We start from the raw sequence: 14,596 nt of genomic DNA on the forward strand, positions 1-14,596 counted from the left end.
GATTGCACATGTAACTTCAAATCTATTAATGTACAACTTGCCATAACTTTTAAATATATAATAAAGTTATTATGTGACTTTTTTTGTTCCCCTTACCCCAACCTACCTCAGAGACAGGTACTATGAGATACAATTATGTACAGATTTGTAAAGCCACTCTGTACCTACTTCTAGCTATAAATTCTTTCTCTGGATGTACATATATTCTTCCATTATATGTCATTTGTAGTTAATTTGTAGTTACATCTCTAACACATATCAGAGCTACATTTCTTACCTTGTCAAGAGGTTCCTGAAACTGGACATCTAAATATTCTGGAGGTAATGTAGGAATATTAAGAGCAGACTGTGAAAGGGGTGGTATTGATTGGATAAGTGAAGGTTCAAAATCTTCAATTAAAGTTCCTGAATGAACTTTTCCCTCTGAATCATTCAATTTGAGAAGTGTAATTTGTGGGTCAATGGATAATATTTCTGGTTTAACATTCTTTAAGGAGGCACTGGATGTGGTACTGAAATCACTGATCATATCTGCTTTTCTTTCATTTAACACAAATTGTTTGTGGAGGGCAATCCAAAGTCCATCAATCCAGGGTTCAACAACAAGTTCTAAACTTTAAAAAAAAAAAAAGAGAGAGAGAGAGAGACATCAAAGACAGAAATAGTTCTATTCTATATATATTCTATATAGAAAAAAAAAAATATATATATATTCTATATAGAAATAGTTCACATTCTAGTATATGTGAACTAGGCATAGCTAACAAAACTTGACAAAGTCATGACATAGATGATGCCAAAGAAAAATTTAAATGAACTCATTGAAATAAAATCTTTCTTCTCAGGTTGTTGACATATACTGGGAACCTAAAGGAGAAATGTTTAGAAAGTGCAAGAATCCTTTAAGGTTTAATTAACTTCTCATCAATAAATAAAAGACCTGGGATTTTGTCAAGGCAGGAATTCCCTCCACTTACACATCTTGTAATCCATCTAAGAGTCTTAGAAAGTTAACTGATGTTCAGAAATGCTAAAATAAAGTGACTTGTCCATAATCAGAGAACTAATAAGTACCATAGATGTGATATAAACTTAAGTCTAAGTCAAGAATGTTATCCAATTCATAATAATGCCTCTATAAATCAATTATTACATTAAAAGAAAAATTAAGCTACTATGGGTAACTCATTGCAATAAAAATGCCTAGACATACTAACAAAAGAGAATGTCATCAGTACTTTAGAAACAGTAACATCTTAAAACAAGCAATAATGCAAATGTAAATGATGTCATTACTTTGAAGACAGACATATTAAAGACATTTACATTACTACTGACATAAGGTTCATAGTGTGTGTGTGTGTGTGTGTGTGTGTGTGTGTGTATATATATATATATATATATATATATATATATATATATATGCATAAAATTTGATTATCCATCACTTCTGTGATTGAAGTTCTTTTAGGAAGGCAAGACAAAAAATACTGTTTCAGAAAATAAAATATGATACATAAATAAACAAAAAGACATACTGACATGTGAACGGCAGTATTGGGAACTCTGAAATTGGGAGAAGCAAGAGAGGCAACTTCTTTGAGATGTTTTGAGTTTCCAGGGAAAGAGCAGTAAAGTGCTTATGTTCAAAAGTTAATCTGAAGCTGCTGAAATATATTTAGATTTGTGGATAATAGCACAGAGGAGTTTTGAGGAGGAGGATGGGTCAGAAGATATGGATGATAAAGCTGTTTTGGAAATAGATATAAATATAAAGAGGGTTATGTTGGAGACCCAATGTCAAAGTGGTCATCAAGTTTATGCAGAAATGCAATAATATTTGAATTTAAACAGTTTTTTTTCAAATCAAAACCAAATAAAGTACAAATCTAATCCAGATACTACTAAAGGAGAAGACTACCAGGCTCATTATAGTACTTAGCACACAGTATTTAATAAATGTTTACTGAATGACTGTTTAAAAAATGGCTGGTGGTTTAAGGAGAGTGGGTTTTGGGGAAGCAGGAGGAAAGAGAGAAAGGGAAGAGAAGAGATCACTCTAATGTTAAGTGTTCTGATATATAAAAATTTCAATTACTAAAAATGATGAAAAATTGATCAGCAGGATTTCAGTGAATGGGAGAACTTTTGTTGACTTTGATGTATGGGTCAGTATTAAATGACTGAATAAAAATATTTCATTGTGTCATTTATGATTAAAAACATGGATATATTAAAATCATCTTACCCTACACAATCATCTGCATGCCCAGTTTTATAAAACCGTTGGGCTCCAAGTTCTTGAAGTCGTTTATCAATTATTTTTCCACCATTGCAGAAATAAGTATATTCTGAATCACCTAGACCTAGACCAAGAATAAATAATTAGCATGAAATGTGAAATTTTAAAAAGCTATCCTCTAAATTTTAATGGATTTCTACTAAATATTAAAATACAAATGAATAGATATGCTATCACATTAATCTCAAAAACTCCTTTTATGAGTTGAATTTGTCTTTTATCTAAATAAAGAAAAGACAAAGAGACAATTTCAATAATGAAGACTGAAACAAAATTTTAAAATAAAACATTATCCAAAAATCATTCAGGAAATAAGGTGGTTGTATTCTATGAATGCAAGAATGGTTCAACATTATTAAAATATTGGATGTAAAAAGAATTCTTTTTTTTTTTTTTTTTTAAAGAACACTTCTTGAAACCATATGATTATATCAATGGATGCAGAAAAAGCCTCTGATAAAATAAAATTAGATTAAAAATACTACAGAGCACAAGCACAGAAAGTCCATTTTAAGTATGATAAAAACAACTTATCTAAAACCAAAAGCTAGCATTAGCAATAAGTAAACACTAAAATTTTTCTCAGTAAGGAGAAGGATGATTTCTTTCTCCACTGTAATTTGACATAGTTGTAGAAATTCAAGGAACAATAAGGCAAGAAAAAAAAATTTTAAATCAAAAGTAGGCAAAAAAAAAAAAAAGCTTTACTGAAGATAGGATAGTTCCAGTAATACAGTGAGACACAAAATAAATTCAAAGTCATCAGCACTTCTTCCTATCAGCAACAAAATAGAGAAGGAAATAGGAAAGGAAATTCTATGTAGAAGAACTTAAAAATGTATAGCACTGGGCAGCTAGGTGGTACAGTGGATAGAGCAGCAGCCCTGATGTCAGGAGGGCCCAAGAGTTCAAATTTGGTCTCAGACACTTAACACTGCCTTACTATGTGACCCCTAGGCAAAGCACTTAACCCCAATTGCCTCAGAAAAAAAAAAAAAAAAAAAAATGTATAGCATTAACCAGGCATTAGTCTATCATAGCACACTCTGGATTTAGGTAAATAAAATTACAAAAAAAAAAATTTTAATGTCATATATATGCTTAATGGTAGAGTCTAACCAATGTAAAAATGACACTACCTAAGTTAATTTATAGATTTAGTGCTATGCCAGCCAAACTACCAATGTAGTCCTTCATTAAATGGAACAAAAGGTTTAGAACCTCTGAGGAAATAATTTAAAAACAAAACAAAACAAAACAAAAAACTAAGAAGAAAATAGTACTCTGACCTTAAATTATACTACAAAGATGCAATAATCATCTAAAATATTTGGTGCTGGCTAAAAATAAAGCTGATCAATGGGAAAGACAAAAAAGAGAGAATTCAAAAATAAGTAAATTACAAGTATTCGATAAACTCAAGAATATATTTTATGCAGGGAATTAGCCAATATAAGCTCAACATAGTCATGCATTTTGAATCTTAAAGATCACACCATAAGGCAGTTAAAAGATAGTTCAGATTCCTTTTACAAAAAAGGCTGAGGAAAATTTTTAAACAAACAATCCATAATAGTAATCACAAAAGGCAAAAGAAACAAATTCAATAACAAGAAACAAACATGTAAAAGCTGTATACTTTTACATGTATAAAAAAAGGGATTTTAATCTTTTGGAGGAGGAAAACTAGATACATGTGTCAGGGCTCCCTCTAGTAGAGGACTCACTTTTTGTGTGGGCAAATCCCAACATATATACATAATTAAAGATTATTAACAAAATCAATCATAATTAAACTATTAAAATGTTAATAAAATGTACAAGTTAAGAATCCCTGCTTAGTAGGCAGATAGGTAATGTGGGACAAGAGCTAAAAAAAAGAAATTAAGATTAGATAATACAGAGAGGAAGTCATCTGTATATAACTGAACCTAGGGAGCTAATGAGATTCAAGAATTGGAGATATGATCCCCAAGGATGGAGTGTTTGGGACAATTAATGAGTGGTAGACAGATCAATTAAAAAAAACTTGAAGAGCTTTTACTCAACTTAATAAGGTATTAATACAGCATAACAAAATGAAATATCTTATTAAGTTTATGTTCACATAGGGGAACATCCTTTTGAAAAATCACATGTCCAAGGAGACATTCATCTTTATCTTCTTCCAGTCTGGCAAACAAAGATAAACCACTCTCATCCTTTCTTTTATTTCCATCTGACATAGCTCAGGGATACATTTGTGGTAAGATAAGTTGTGAGTAGGAAAAGCAAAATCCTATTAAAATTTGTTTCTTGATTCAGTTTGCATTAATTTATTTGACTTTCTAAGTTGACTTCATCATTAATATTTGTTTAAGTTGGCATTAACTCTGAGTTATTTTCTCAGATATTTTCCATAAAAGTAATTTTAAAACTTACAGTTGTCATTATAGTTAGGAACTTGAAAGAAATTTTACTTTATTCATGATAATATGCCTAAATCCAGTTACTTTTCTCCAGATTTGTTTCACAAGACAAAATTCCAGCTCTCCAAATTCCAAATTAAAAATTTGAAATCTTCAGTGGGAACTTCAGAGTTCTTGTCATCTTTGAAAAGCACTAAGCCATGCTTGAGAATGTACTAAGCACTGACCAAATCAAGCTTTAAACCATGTACTTTTCTTGGGGTTTATGAGCTAAAACAGCTATTTCGGCCCAATAATTCCTCTGCATTATCACTTTTCTGACTCACCTGAAAGTACTCATAAATGATGTAAATACAGGCTCCATGAACTGGTTATGTGCATTTAGAAAGACATAGTTCAATCCCTTTCTCTTTCCTGTCTACTTAACTAGGCCTGTATAACAGAAAAATATCTCTTGAGGCTGTTTTTGGTAGGGTGCATTCAGAGCATCTGACCAAACTATCCACAATTCCACAAATAAAGGAATTATTTTAGAATAGGACATACATGAATTACATGTGTGTTCCTATACCACCCCCAATTGTCAAAAAGGTAAAAATAATTTAAAATTAAATCTTAATTAAGGATCTAGTATGTATAAGTCTTTGGTTTCTAGATTCTAAGTCTGTGACTAAATATAAAAATATTAACGAACTCTAAAGCATAGTTCTCTCCCTTTAAGGAACATTTTTATTTTGAAAAAAATCCATCTGGTAATGGTTAACAGTAACTGTAGCCCAGGGGCCTGATGCAGCAAGCTGAGGATGTTTATGCAGTCAGCTGGGTTATGGCAAATGGGCTGAGGGGCCGAGACAGAATGTGAGTTTTTGTTTTTACTATAGTCCAGCCCTCCAACAGTCTGAGGGACAGTGACCTGGTCCCCTATTTAAAAAGTTTGAGGACCACTGGTTAACACCAAAACACAAATTCCATAGTAAAATATTATACTGAATATCTTACTTAGAAAGCATTTTTAATCAACATAGCTTTTAATTTTTGCTGCAAGTGTAAATAAAAAAAACTATCTAAATTAAACTAGGAAAATATTTTCTTAGCTTTTTTGTGTTTAATCTTTTCAAAAATATAGAATTATAATCTCTGCTTTTACATTCATCTTAAAATGAATGTTATATAATGAATCAAGAGGAAATAATCTTCCATTACCCAGTAATCCATACCGCAGATGACAGAAGAAATCTGGTGGCAGATTTTTGTCTTTAATTGTTTTAACAAACTTCACTGCTGTATCTGGTGGATCTCCAGCGCCAGTGGTAGAAACAATGACAACAAGTGGATCTTCTTCTGTTTTCAAATCATACTAAAAACACAAGGAATATTTTTTTTTTTTAATAAAATTTGATGTTTATATTTTTATGACTATCAGACTAAAGAATCAGTTTAACAATTTCCTCCTTGGCTTTGTCACTACTTTTGTTTCATATACATGAAGGTACTACACCTCTGTTTTTACAAACTGATAATGCATGGGATGATGCTCAATATATCTGTTAAGTAAGAGCACTAAATTACAAGTCATTATGAAGTAAAAAGACTTTCTCTTGCCTATTACTTTATATTTCAGGAATTTTTCCAAATTATAAGGTTGAAACAAAAAGTACATGAAGTATGATCCTTGTTCTCATGAAACTTAAATGGGGAGACATGACATAAATATCATTCAAAATAATACCAATTAGAACATGAAGATCCAAGGAAGGAAAGATCATTTCTGAAGGAAACAGGCAAGAGAAAGTCTGGTAGTAAAGAAAATCAGCAAGACAGACAACATAAAGCTCTCAAGATGACAAGATAAGATGGGGAAAGGGGAGAGGGAAGAAAAAAGAGACACCTGCTAAAATACTGCAATGACCCTTGAAAGCATGGGACATCTTCAATCTGGTATCACTGAAAGCATTCATTTGGTGTCCTTCATACTCAGAGGACCAAAATGACAGACTCAGAGAGGACTGTTGGAATCAATGTACATTGTGGCTGACTGGTTGCTCAAATCAATATAAGCTCTAAGGCTTTACCACAGGCTGGGCACAAATAGTCTGTATAAATATTTTGGAACGATATGTATAAATCTGTGCATCACATCTTTCTTTTAACTAACTGTATTCTGCTTTGCTCACAGAGCACAGTACTTTGCTTGATGAGGCATACTATGCTAAATGATCCTGTGCCCCTATTTCCCATGCCTCTCAATTGATACCAAAGGTCTTTGGAAAGACCTTGAGAGCATCCTTTTATTGCTTCCTCTGTCCTCCACTTGTGACAAGAGCTTGCCTTGAGTAAGCTCTCTGCAAAACAGTTTTTCAGACAAATGCATGTTCAGCATTCAAACAACATGGCCAACCCATTGGAATTTCGCTCTTTTGAGTAGAGTTTGAATGATTAGCATTGCAGTTCAAGGAAGAGGCTTAGTGTCTGGTACTTATCTTGCTAGATGATCTTCAGAATCTTCCAAAGACAATTCAAATAGAAGCGATGCAGTTTCTTGGAAAGGCATAGGTATACTGCTCAGATTTCACAAGCATTCAACAATGAAGCTGGCATCATGGTTCTTCAGTTGGAAGACAATATTTCTCTCCTACACTTTGTTTCAGGGTATCCCAAATGCTCTGGCAATGCACATGTCAACCTCATCATCTATGTAGACATCCCTGGTATACTGCCACAGCATTCAAAATTTCTCCCTTTGCTGTAGCCAATGGTTCCATGTATAGTATAAAGAAGCTGTTTTCTTAGTAACTCTTGGAGCTAAATTAGCACAATGGACAGAGAATTGATCCATGTCACTGCATCTTAGCCTTAGAGGCTGCACTGAATACACAGTCATCTGCAAACAAAAAGCTGCATACCAATTCTTCCTCCCTCTTGGTTTGTAACCTTTTCCATTAAATATCAGTGTGCAGCTGACTTTGATGCCATTTCTGTCTTCATTGAGGTTTCTGACAACATCACTGAAATTAGCATACTTACAGAACAAAAAAAGTATGGGAACAAACATACAGAACTACTTTCTTCTCCTGGTAACCAGGAGTGTGCAAGAGCATTGTCCATTTTTCAGAATCTGTATAAGTATTATGAACTTCACCAGGCAACCAAATTTTGCCATGATATTGCCATAGTATCAAAACTGATATTATCAACTTGGTCGGATCAACCAATATTCTATAAAGAATTTTGGCATTCAAAACACTATTATCAACCATTCCTCAAAGCTTTTTGAAGATGTTCTGGCTCTTGAGTAAATAACGTAAGGAATCCAAGTGAATACGGAATCATAAGTGAGTCTCACCCATGTTTTTTGTGTAACTTTATGTTGAGAACATGAGAAAGTGCTTGTAGTATCTGGTGGAATGCCAGAAAAGCACAAAGAAGTTGAAAGGCCACCCTTCTGGTGCATTAATTATTGAATATCCTTTATTGCAGATCTGTGTTTACTCCAGAAACCTGGACAGTTCCTGAAGTAAGCATAATCCTCCTAAAGGAATGAAAGGCGTCTCCTTGGTGGACTTCTTGTAATGGGCATCCTGTAGCTGGGAGGCTGTTATGTCTCAAGAGTCATGTATCAAATGAGAATCCTTAGTATAGTACCTTCTTGTTCTCAGCTTATAAAAACCTTAGTGGAAAGGGACTTTGAGGATTTGGACTAGGAAGTTTTGTATAACTTGCCTAGCAATGGCTCCCACTTAAGACTGAATAGCTGTGTATGAGGCCTCCCAGCCAAGGAATTCAGATATTGGTGCTTCCTCAGAGTGGTGATGATGTATGTTTGTTATAGTGACCACTATGTTTGTTAATTGTGTGTTAATTGCTTTTGTGCTGAGGTTCCTCTTCCCTATGAATTACAAGCCTAGATTAATCTTACAGATGACCATATTCCAGGGGAAGGATAAGTCAATTAAAAACTTTGACACCAATATGGTCAGCAATGCCTAAGAGAGAGAAACCTCCTTATGTTTAGCAAAGGACAACCAATTTCTTTCTTTCTTTTTTCTTTTTTTTTTTTTTTTTAATAAAGATGGACAATGGAGGTACCCTAGATCTCATAATGGATAAACTCCTCTTGCCATTTACCAGGAAGATTAAGTATTTTTTTGTCTAAGTAGTGGATCTCTTCTGACTTGTAAGTCTCTGTAGAGATGGAATTAATATCAGATACTTTGTTACAGGAGAGAAACCTAATGGCATTCTAAACTTCTTCAGTTGGAATTTCAGCTAGAGAGATATTTACTTAATTCTGAGGTATAGAGTAAGTGGCTTCAGCATTGGTTGATGAGTCTGTTGAGAACAGTATAGAAATGTTCAATCTAACTCTCCAGGATCACATCCTTTACACTGAGCAGTGTGGCTCCATCAACACTTAAATAGCTGAAATATAAGATAAGCCTTTGGCCTACAAATATCCTTCAGGGAAATGGATAAGTGCTTTGGATTATTATTTTCAGTGTAAAATCAATTTCATTTGCCTCCTTACTGAGGCTAAAATTCTGTATCTTTGTAAGTTTTGCTTGAACTTTACTTTTTATCAAAAGTAAAAGCTGTCTTTCTAAAGACAAATTACTTGTTGGTAAACCCTGGGGAATTCTCATTTTTTACATTTAATAGCATCTAAATTTCCCCATCATTTTCATCAAGCAATGCTGATATTTCTAATTATTCTGATGAGTAAATTCTGTGCTGTACGAAAAATTTCTAAAAGCTGCCCACAGAGTTACTGGTTGAAACAAACAATGACCCTTGAAAACACTGGGCATCTCTACTATGTATTAGGTTTGTAGGATTTTAGTCAGGTGTCATAGATGGCATTAAAAAAAAAAAAAAAAAAAAAAAAGGAAGAACTTATTTTTTGCAAGTTATTTTTGAAAGATTTGCATTAAGAAACAAAAGATAAAAATTAAAAGCTCTGGTTTTAAGGACATAGCTATTCAGAAGAACTCATTATCTAAGAGTTTTGATAGCCAAAATTTTCTTATAAAATGTCTAAAAGGCTTTAGGTAATTACTTCTTCATTTGACTAAAGATAACTGCTATACAATGGGACAAAGTTCCTAACAATTACTATCTCTACACTGTGAATAGGAAAATTTAAACTCAAAGTCCAACATTTATTTTCTTTATAAAAGTATAATCCATTATGTTCTCCCCTTTCAAAAATTCTTAGGAGTTATATACTACAATATGGACAATATATTTTGTCTAGTTATCTTTAACTGTTATAAAGAATTTCCCTCTGCCCATCCATTTATGTATTTTTTGAAGAAATCTGGATAGTTTAAAAAACATTAAAAGTTTTTTCAAAAGTAATAAAAAAATTTCTCTACTTTAACTTGATAAAGAGTTTGCTCTTTATTCTCATGAACTAGCAAGTTAATGACCTTCAACTTAAAACTAGATGGAAAACCATTTAAAGAGCAAATATGTATGTTATTTATTTATATGTTTGTGCATATATATCTACCTGCTTTTTTATTTAAACAAAATATATGCATGCCTACAATGATATTCTGATAACTTCTTAGGAATGAAGCCTTCTAAAATACCAATTTGTCATAAATTTAACATTGCATCCATGTTTTATTTAAAGATAAGAATATAAAAACCATCCTAGGAATCAGTATACTTGGATTCTTTCTCACTTATATTTATTCTCCAATATAGCAAAATTACTTGATCATCTCACCTTATCAGATTCACTCAAGCAGTGAAGATCTGCAAAAAATCCATGTGTACTAGCTTTCTCACTTATTTCCTCTGCTATGGCTTTTGCCTGTCCACGCTGTGTAGCATAAAGCAACAAAAACCTCCTCATTGTTTCATGATATATATTAACATGTCAACTGTAGTACAGAAAGGAAAAAGAAAGTTTAATTTTCTTTTCATGAATCAAAAGCAGATGACAAACTACTTAAATTCTCTGTCAAAAAGGGTCAAGACATTCATGCATAATACCAAATAAGTAAATAAAGCTTCAGATTGTTTCTATTTATTTGGATTCAATTTTAAGAATCATACAATTTTAGGTTTAGAAACTTTAGCGATCATATCATTTAATACATTTAAATACATTTAATATTTTATACATTGAAAAAAAGTGAGACCAATAAGCTAAAGCGATTTTTTTTTCTCCCAAATCCGAAGGAGGGGGCAAAGAAGACCCAGTTGGTTTTCTTTCTTTCTTTCTTTCTTTCTTTCTTTCTTTCTTTCTTTTTTAACTCCATATCCAGTTCTTTCCCAAGATGAATACCAGACTTGAAATCAAAAGACTCATCTTCATGAACTTCATGAACTCAGACACAGTTACTGTGTAACCCTGGACAAGTCACTTAACCCTGTTTACCTCAGATTCTAATCTGTGAGGCAAGTAAAGGATGAGATGACTAGGAAACAAAAATTTAATTGATTAAGGAATGAATGGCAAGTTCTTAGAAATCAGGACTAGACCTCTTGAGTTTAGGCCTGGACTTTGAAAACAGAGGTAGACAGACTTTTATGCACTTAAAACAATCAAATAAATAATTAAAAGAAAACAACCAGGACATAACATTAGGTAATCTAATTTCTAACGGGGGAAGATTAGGGAATGTCCAAATAAAGAGAGGGAGAGTTATCAGGTACAATTCCCTGAAATATGAGATAAAGTCATCCCCTCAAGTACCTGTAAACAACCAAAGGAACATGGAAATAATTATTGATGGATCAGTAGGAGCCAATTTTCAGATAAGACATAAGTTTATGAGAAAACTCCTTACATTAATCTTTGGATTTGAGATTCTGATCAAAATAACCTAGGTTTTATTTTTATAGGCTTTATATTTATAAATATAAAATATTTATATTTTATATGCTTTAAGCAGCAGGTAGAGATGGTCAAGTTTTCCAGCAAGCAGGGGTTAAATTCAGACAATGCAATAAAGAAACATTCCTCCCCACTTCCCCACCTCGACATCCCTCTCACCCAATTCCTATAACTGAATGAAGTTTTCTCACAAGCCAGAAACTGAACTCATAATTGAATATAAAGGGAATTGAGCTAATTCCAGAATTGAACTAGATGGAGATTGTGAAGTTCACTTAATTTCCATAATTAACTACTTACTTGTCCTAATGCTCTCAATTTCCTTATCTATAAAACGAGCTGGAGCAGAAATGGCAAATTATTCCAGTATCCTTTCCAAGAAAATGTCAAATAGGGTCAGAAAGAGTTGGACAAGACTGAAAAGACTGGTCCAAAGATTTTGGAGCATACATATGGGAGAAAAGGCAGACTCCTTGTAGTCTCTATTGTGGGATTAGTGGAAAAGATGAAAATGTGATAAAACTATTCTTATGTTGTCGAACAGTTCAACATTTATAGGATAAAGCATGCTTTGTAGGGTTAAAAACTGTGAGAATAGCAACATTCAGAAGTAAAATGGGAAGAATCAAATTGCCATATTCAAACATATTCAGTAAAAATATTAAATTCCATATAACTATAGTTCTGCCCTATTTGAACTTCATAGAACAAGATACTCCTCCAAGAGTAAGCTCATCACATTTAATACATTTCCATGTTATTAATCCAAGCTTTGGATTCCACTTCCCTCTTCCTACTTCCTCCTTTAACTTGAAGGCTAAATTCTGATCTCCTCCTAAAGCCTATCTTCATAAAGAGAAGAAAATGATCTTCCATCTCATTCTACTTCCCATCTGCAGCTCTGTCTGGTTTCAATTCCAGGGAATAAGATGACCTCCCAAACCCACCCAATATCCACTGGTGGGCATCCCATCCACCTCTCTCTTCAGTTTCCTTTTGTGCATTGTCTTCCCCCAACAGACTGTAAACTTCTTGAGGGCAAGGATTGTTTTGTATCCCTAGTGTTTTCCACATAGTATACAGACACTTAATGTTTAATGAATTAAATTTAAATAATTTCACTTTTCTTCTCACAACTTGACAATTTAATCCTGAAATAAACATATTAACAACGTATATATTTAATTCATTTTGCATTTTCAGAACACAATAAATGGTAGAATCAAATGAATTCCAAATTCCATTATTTTCATCAAGAATATAGTATTACTCAATGGGGAGAAATTCCTATTTGAAGATACAAGGGAACTAGTCATTGTTCTATACTGGTGACATTATTTAACATTTTATTTTCACATTCCCAGGCACACTGGAGTCTCCTTACTTCTCTGTATTCCATTCACCCCTTTTTTTAACTTTTATCACTATCTATCATTTCTATCATTTTTCTTTTCACTCAATCAAAATTCCCTTCTTCATCCAAATAAAGATAGCTGTAATATGAGCTCAACATCCTCCCTCCCAACATCCCCATGTCACTTTCCCTTCTGACACAAGTTCCCTGCCTTTACACAAGGGACCTTTAATATTCACATAGATGATCCTTCAGATTTCCTAATGTGAGAAATGAATATTTGTTTGGTTTCCAAAGTTATAAAAATTAAGTTGGAGAAATGAAACTTAAATTGGAAAGCTGAGACCCACAGGGACATCAGTGGGTGGTCACAATGGAGGTTAGGTCCTCAAAAGGATGTAAGAATGGAAGCTTTTTAGGGGCAGGGACTGAGTTTAGTGATGGGGATGATGCTCAGAGATTTAAAAAGAATCTTTCTGTTCTGTTGAAGCTCCCTTAGTGCATTTCAGGTGGGGGAAGGGGCCAGACTACAAGTCTCCCTACCAGTAGACCAGAAATTGTCTATCTAAACTTTACTTTAGTATCTATATAAAACTGCAGAGAACTATTCACCTTTGCTGACCTTGTTTTGGTCCACACTGGGAGTGTCCTTTCTCATGAGAAAGCAATAAATTCCTTTTTGAATGTCCTACGACAAAATCACAGATTAACTGGATTGGGGGGAGGAGGCAGTGACCCTTACTAAACACTAACTTAATTAATCTTATAAAATCCATTAGCAACTTCTTAATTTCTCATCAGGCACACATAAGAATGGTTTCAGTAGGTATCACTACAACCTTCAAGTGTTCCACTTAAACAGAAACTCTGATTATTATCCTCTTATGGATATGTTTGGCCTTCATTCTCAAAGAGGACCATGACATCAGGGAAATGATGCCATGACATGCAAGTAAATTGGATCTAGATGAGAGAGGGCTGTTGCAAGGTCACCTGCCTCACTTTCCCCTCCAGAGCCATCTAGGTCTCCGGTGGCCAAAAGTAGATCAAGGTGACTGAAGATGGCCCTGGATGCAATGGGAGACTTTGGCCTTTTTAAACTAAGGTCTTCAACAGATCTCAGTCTTACTAAGGCCACACTCATTCAGAAATTAAGGCTAGGTAGCAATTAAGGCAAAAAATCAGTTCCTTTACCCAGTCCAAACAAAACAAAACAAAACAAAACAAAACATTGTCCCCTAAATAAATAAATCTGGGAGGGAAAGACCCTCATGATTAATAGCAAAACAGAAAAAAACTGCTATTTACATTCAATCCCAGTCAAATAGGACCCAAACAATGACCAAATGGGATTTGGCCTGGGATCTATAGATAGCCAATCAATCAAAGGAAATCTAAGTGGTTTTAGTTTTTAAGGCAAAATCATTAAGAAAGAAATCTAGTTAGGAAACCCCAAGATAGCATTATGGGAGGGTTCAGAGATCCAAAAGAAAAAAATATTAACAATATGTATATATTATGTGTGCATGTATATATATGTACGTGTGTGCATGAAAGTCACACCCATATCCACACCCACACCTACTCACCGCGGTTAAAACTATTTTAAAGGACTCTAATATCAAAATAACATCATTTTGAGGCAGCTAGGTGTCGAAGTGGCTAGAGCATCAGTCTCGAAGTCA

At 33.5% G+C, this 14,596-nt stretch overlaps 1 protein-coding gene across 2 annotated transcripts in view; it reads right to left on the reverse strand.

Annotated features, from left to right (window-relative positions):
- MTRR (5-methyltetrahydrofolate-homocysteine methyltransferase reductase) overlaps window positions 1-14,596 on the reverse strand; it is a 32,462-nt gene that overhangs the window by 16,703 nt on the left and 1,163 nt on the right. For both annotated transcript variants that reach the window (XM_074279136.1, XM_074279135.1), the window contains exons 2-5: window positions 10,442-10,598; window positions 5,914-6,067; window positions 2,249-2,366; window positions 278-614 (exon numbers count right to left, since the gene is read on the reverse strand). In XM_074279136.1, the coding sequence (XP_074135237.1) occupies window positions 278-614; window positions 2,249-2,366; window positions 5,914-6,067; window positions 10,442-10,570 (738 nt within the window). In that variant the 5' untranslated portion in view covers window positions 10,571-10,598. The remainder of the gene's footprint in view (window positions 1-277; window positions 615-2,248; window positions 2,367-5,913; window positions 6,068-10,441; window positions 10,599-14,596) is intronic.

This window comes from Sminthopsis crassicaudata, chromosome 1 (genome assembly GCF_048593235.1).
Source record: "Sminthopsis crassicaudata isolate SCR6 chromosome 1, ASM4859323v1, whole genome shotgun sequence".
NCBI lineage: Eukaryota > Metazoa > Chordata > Mammalia > Dasyuromorphia > Dasyuridae > Sminthopsis > Sminthopsis crassicaudata.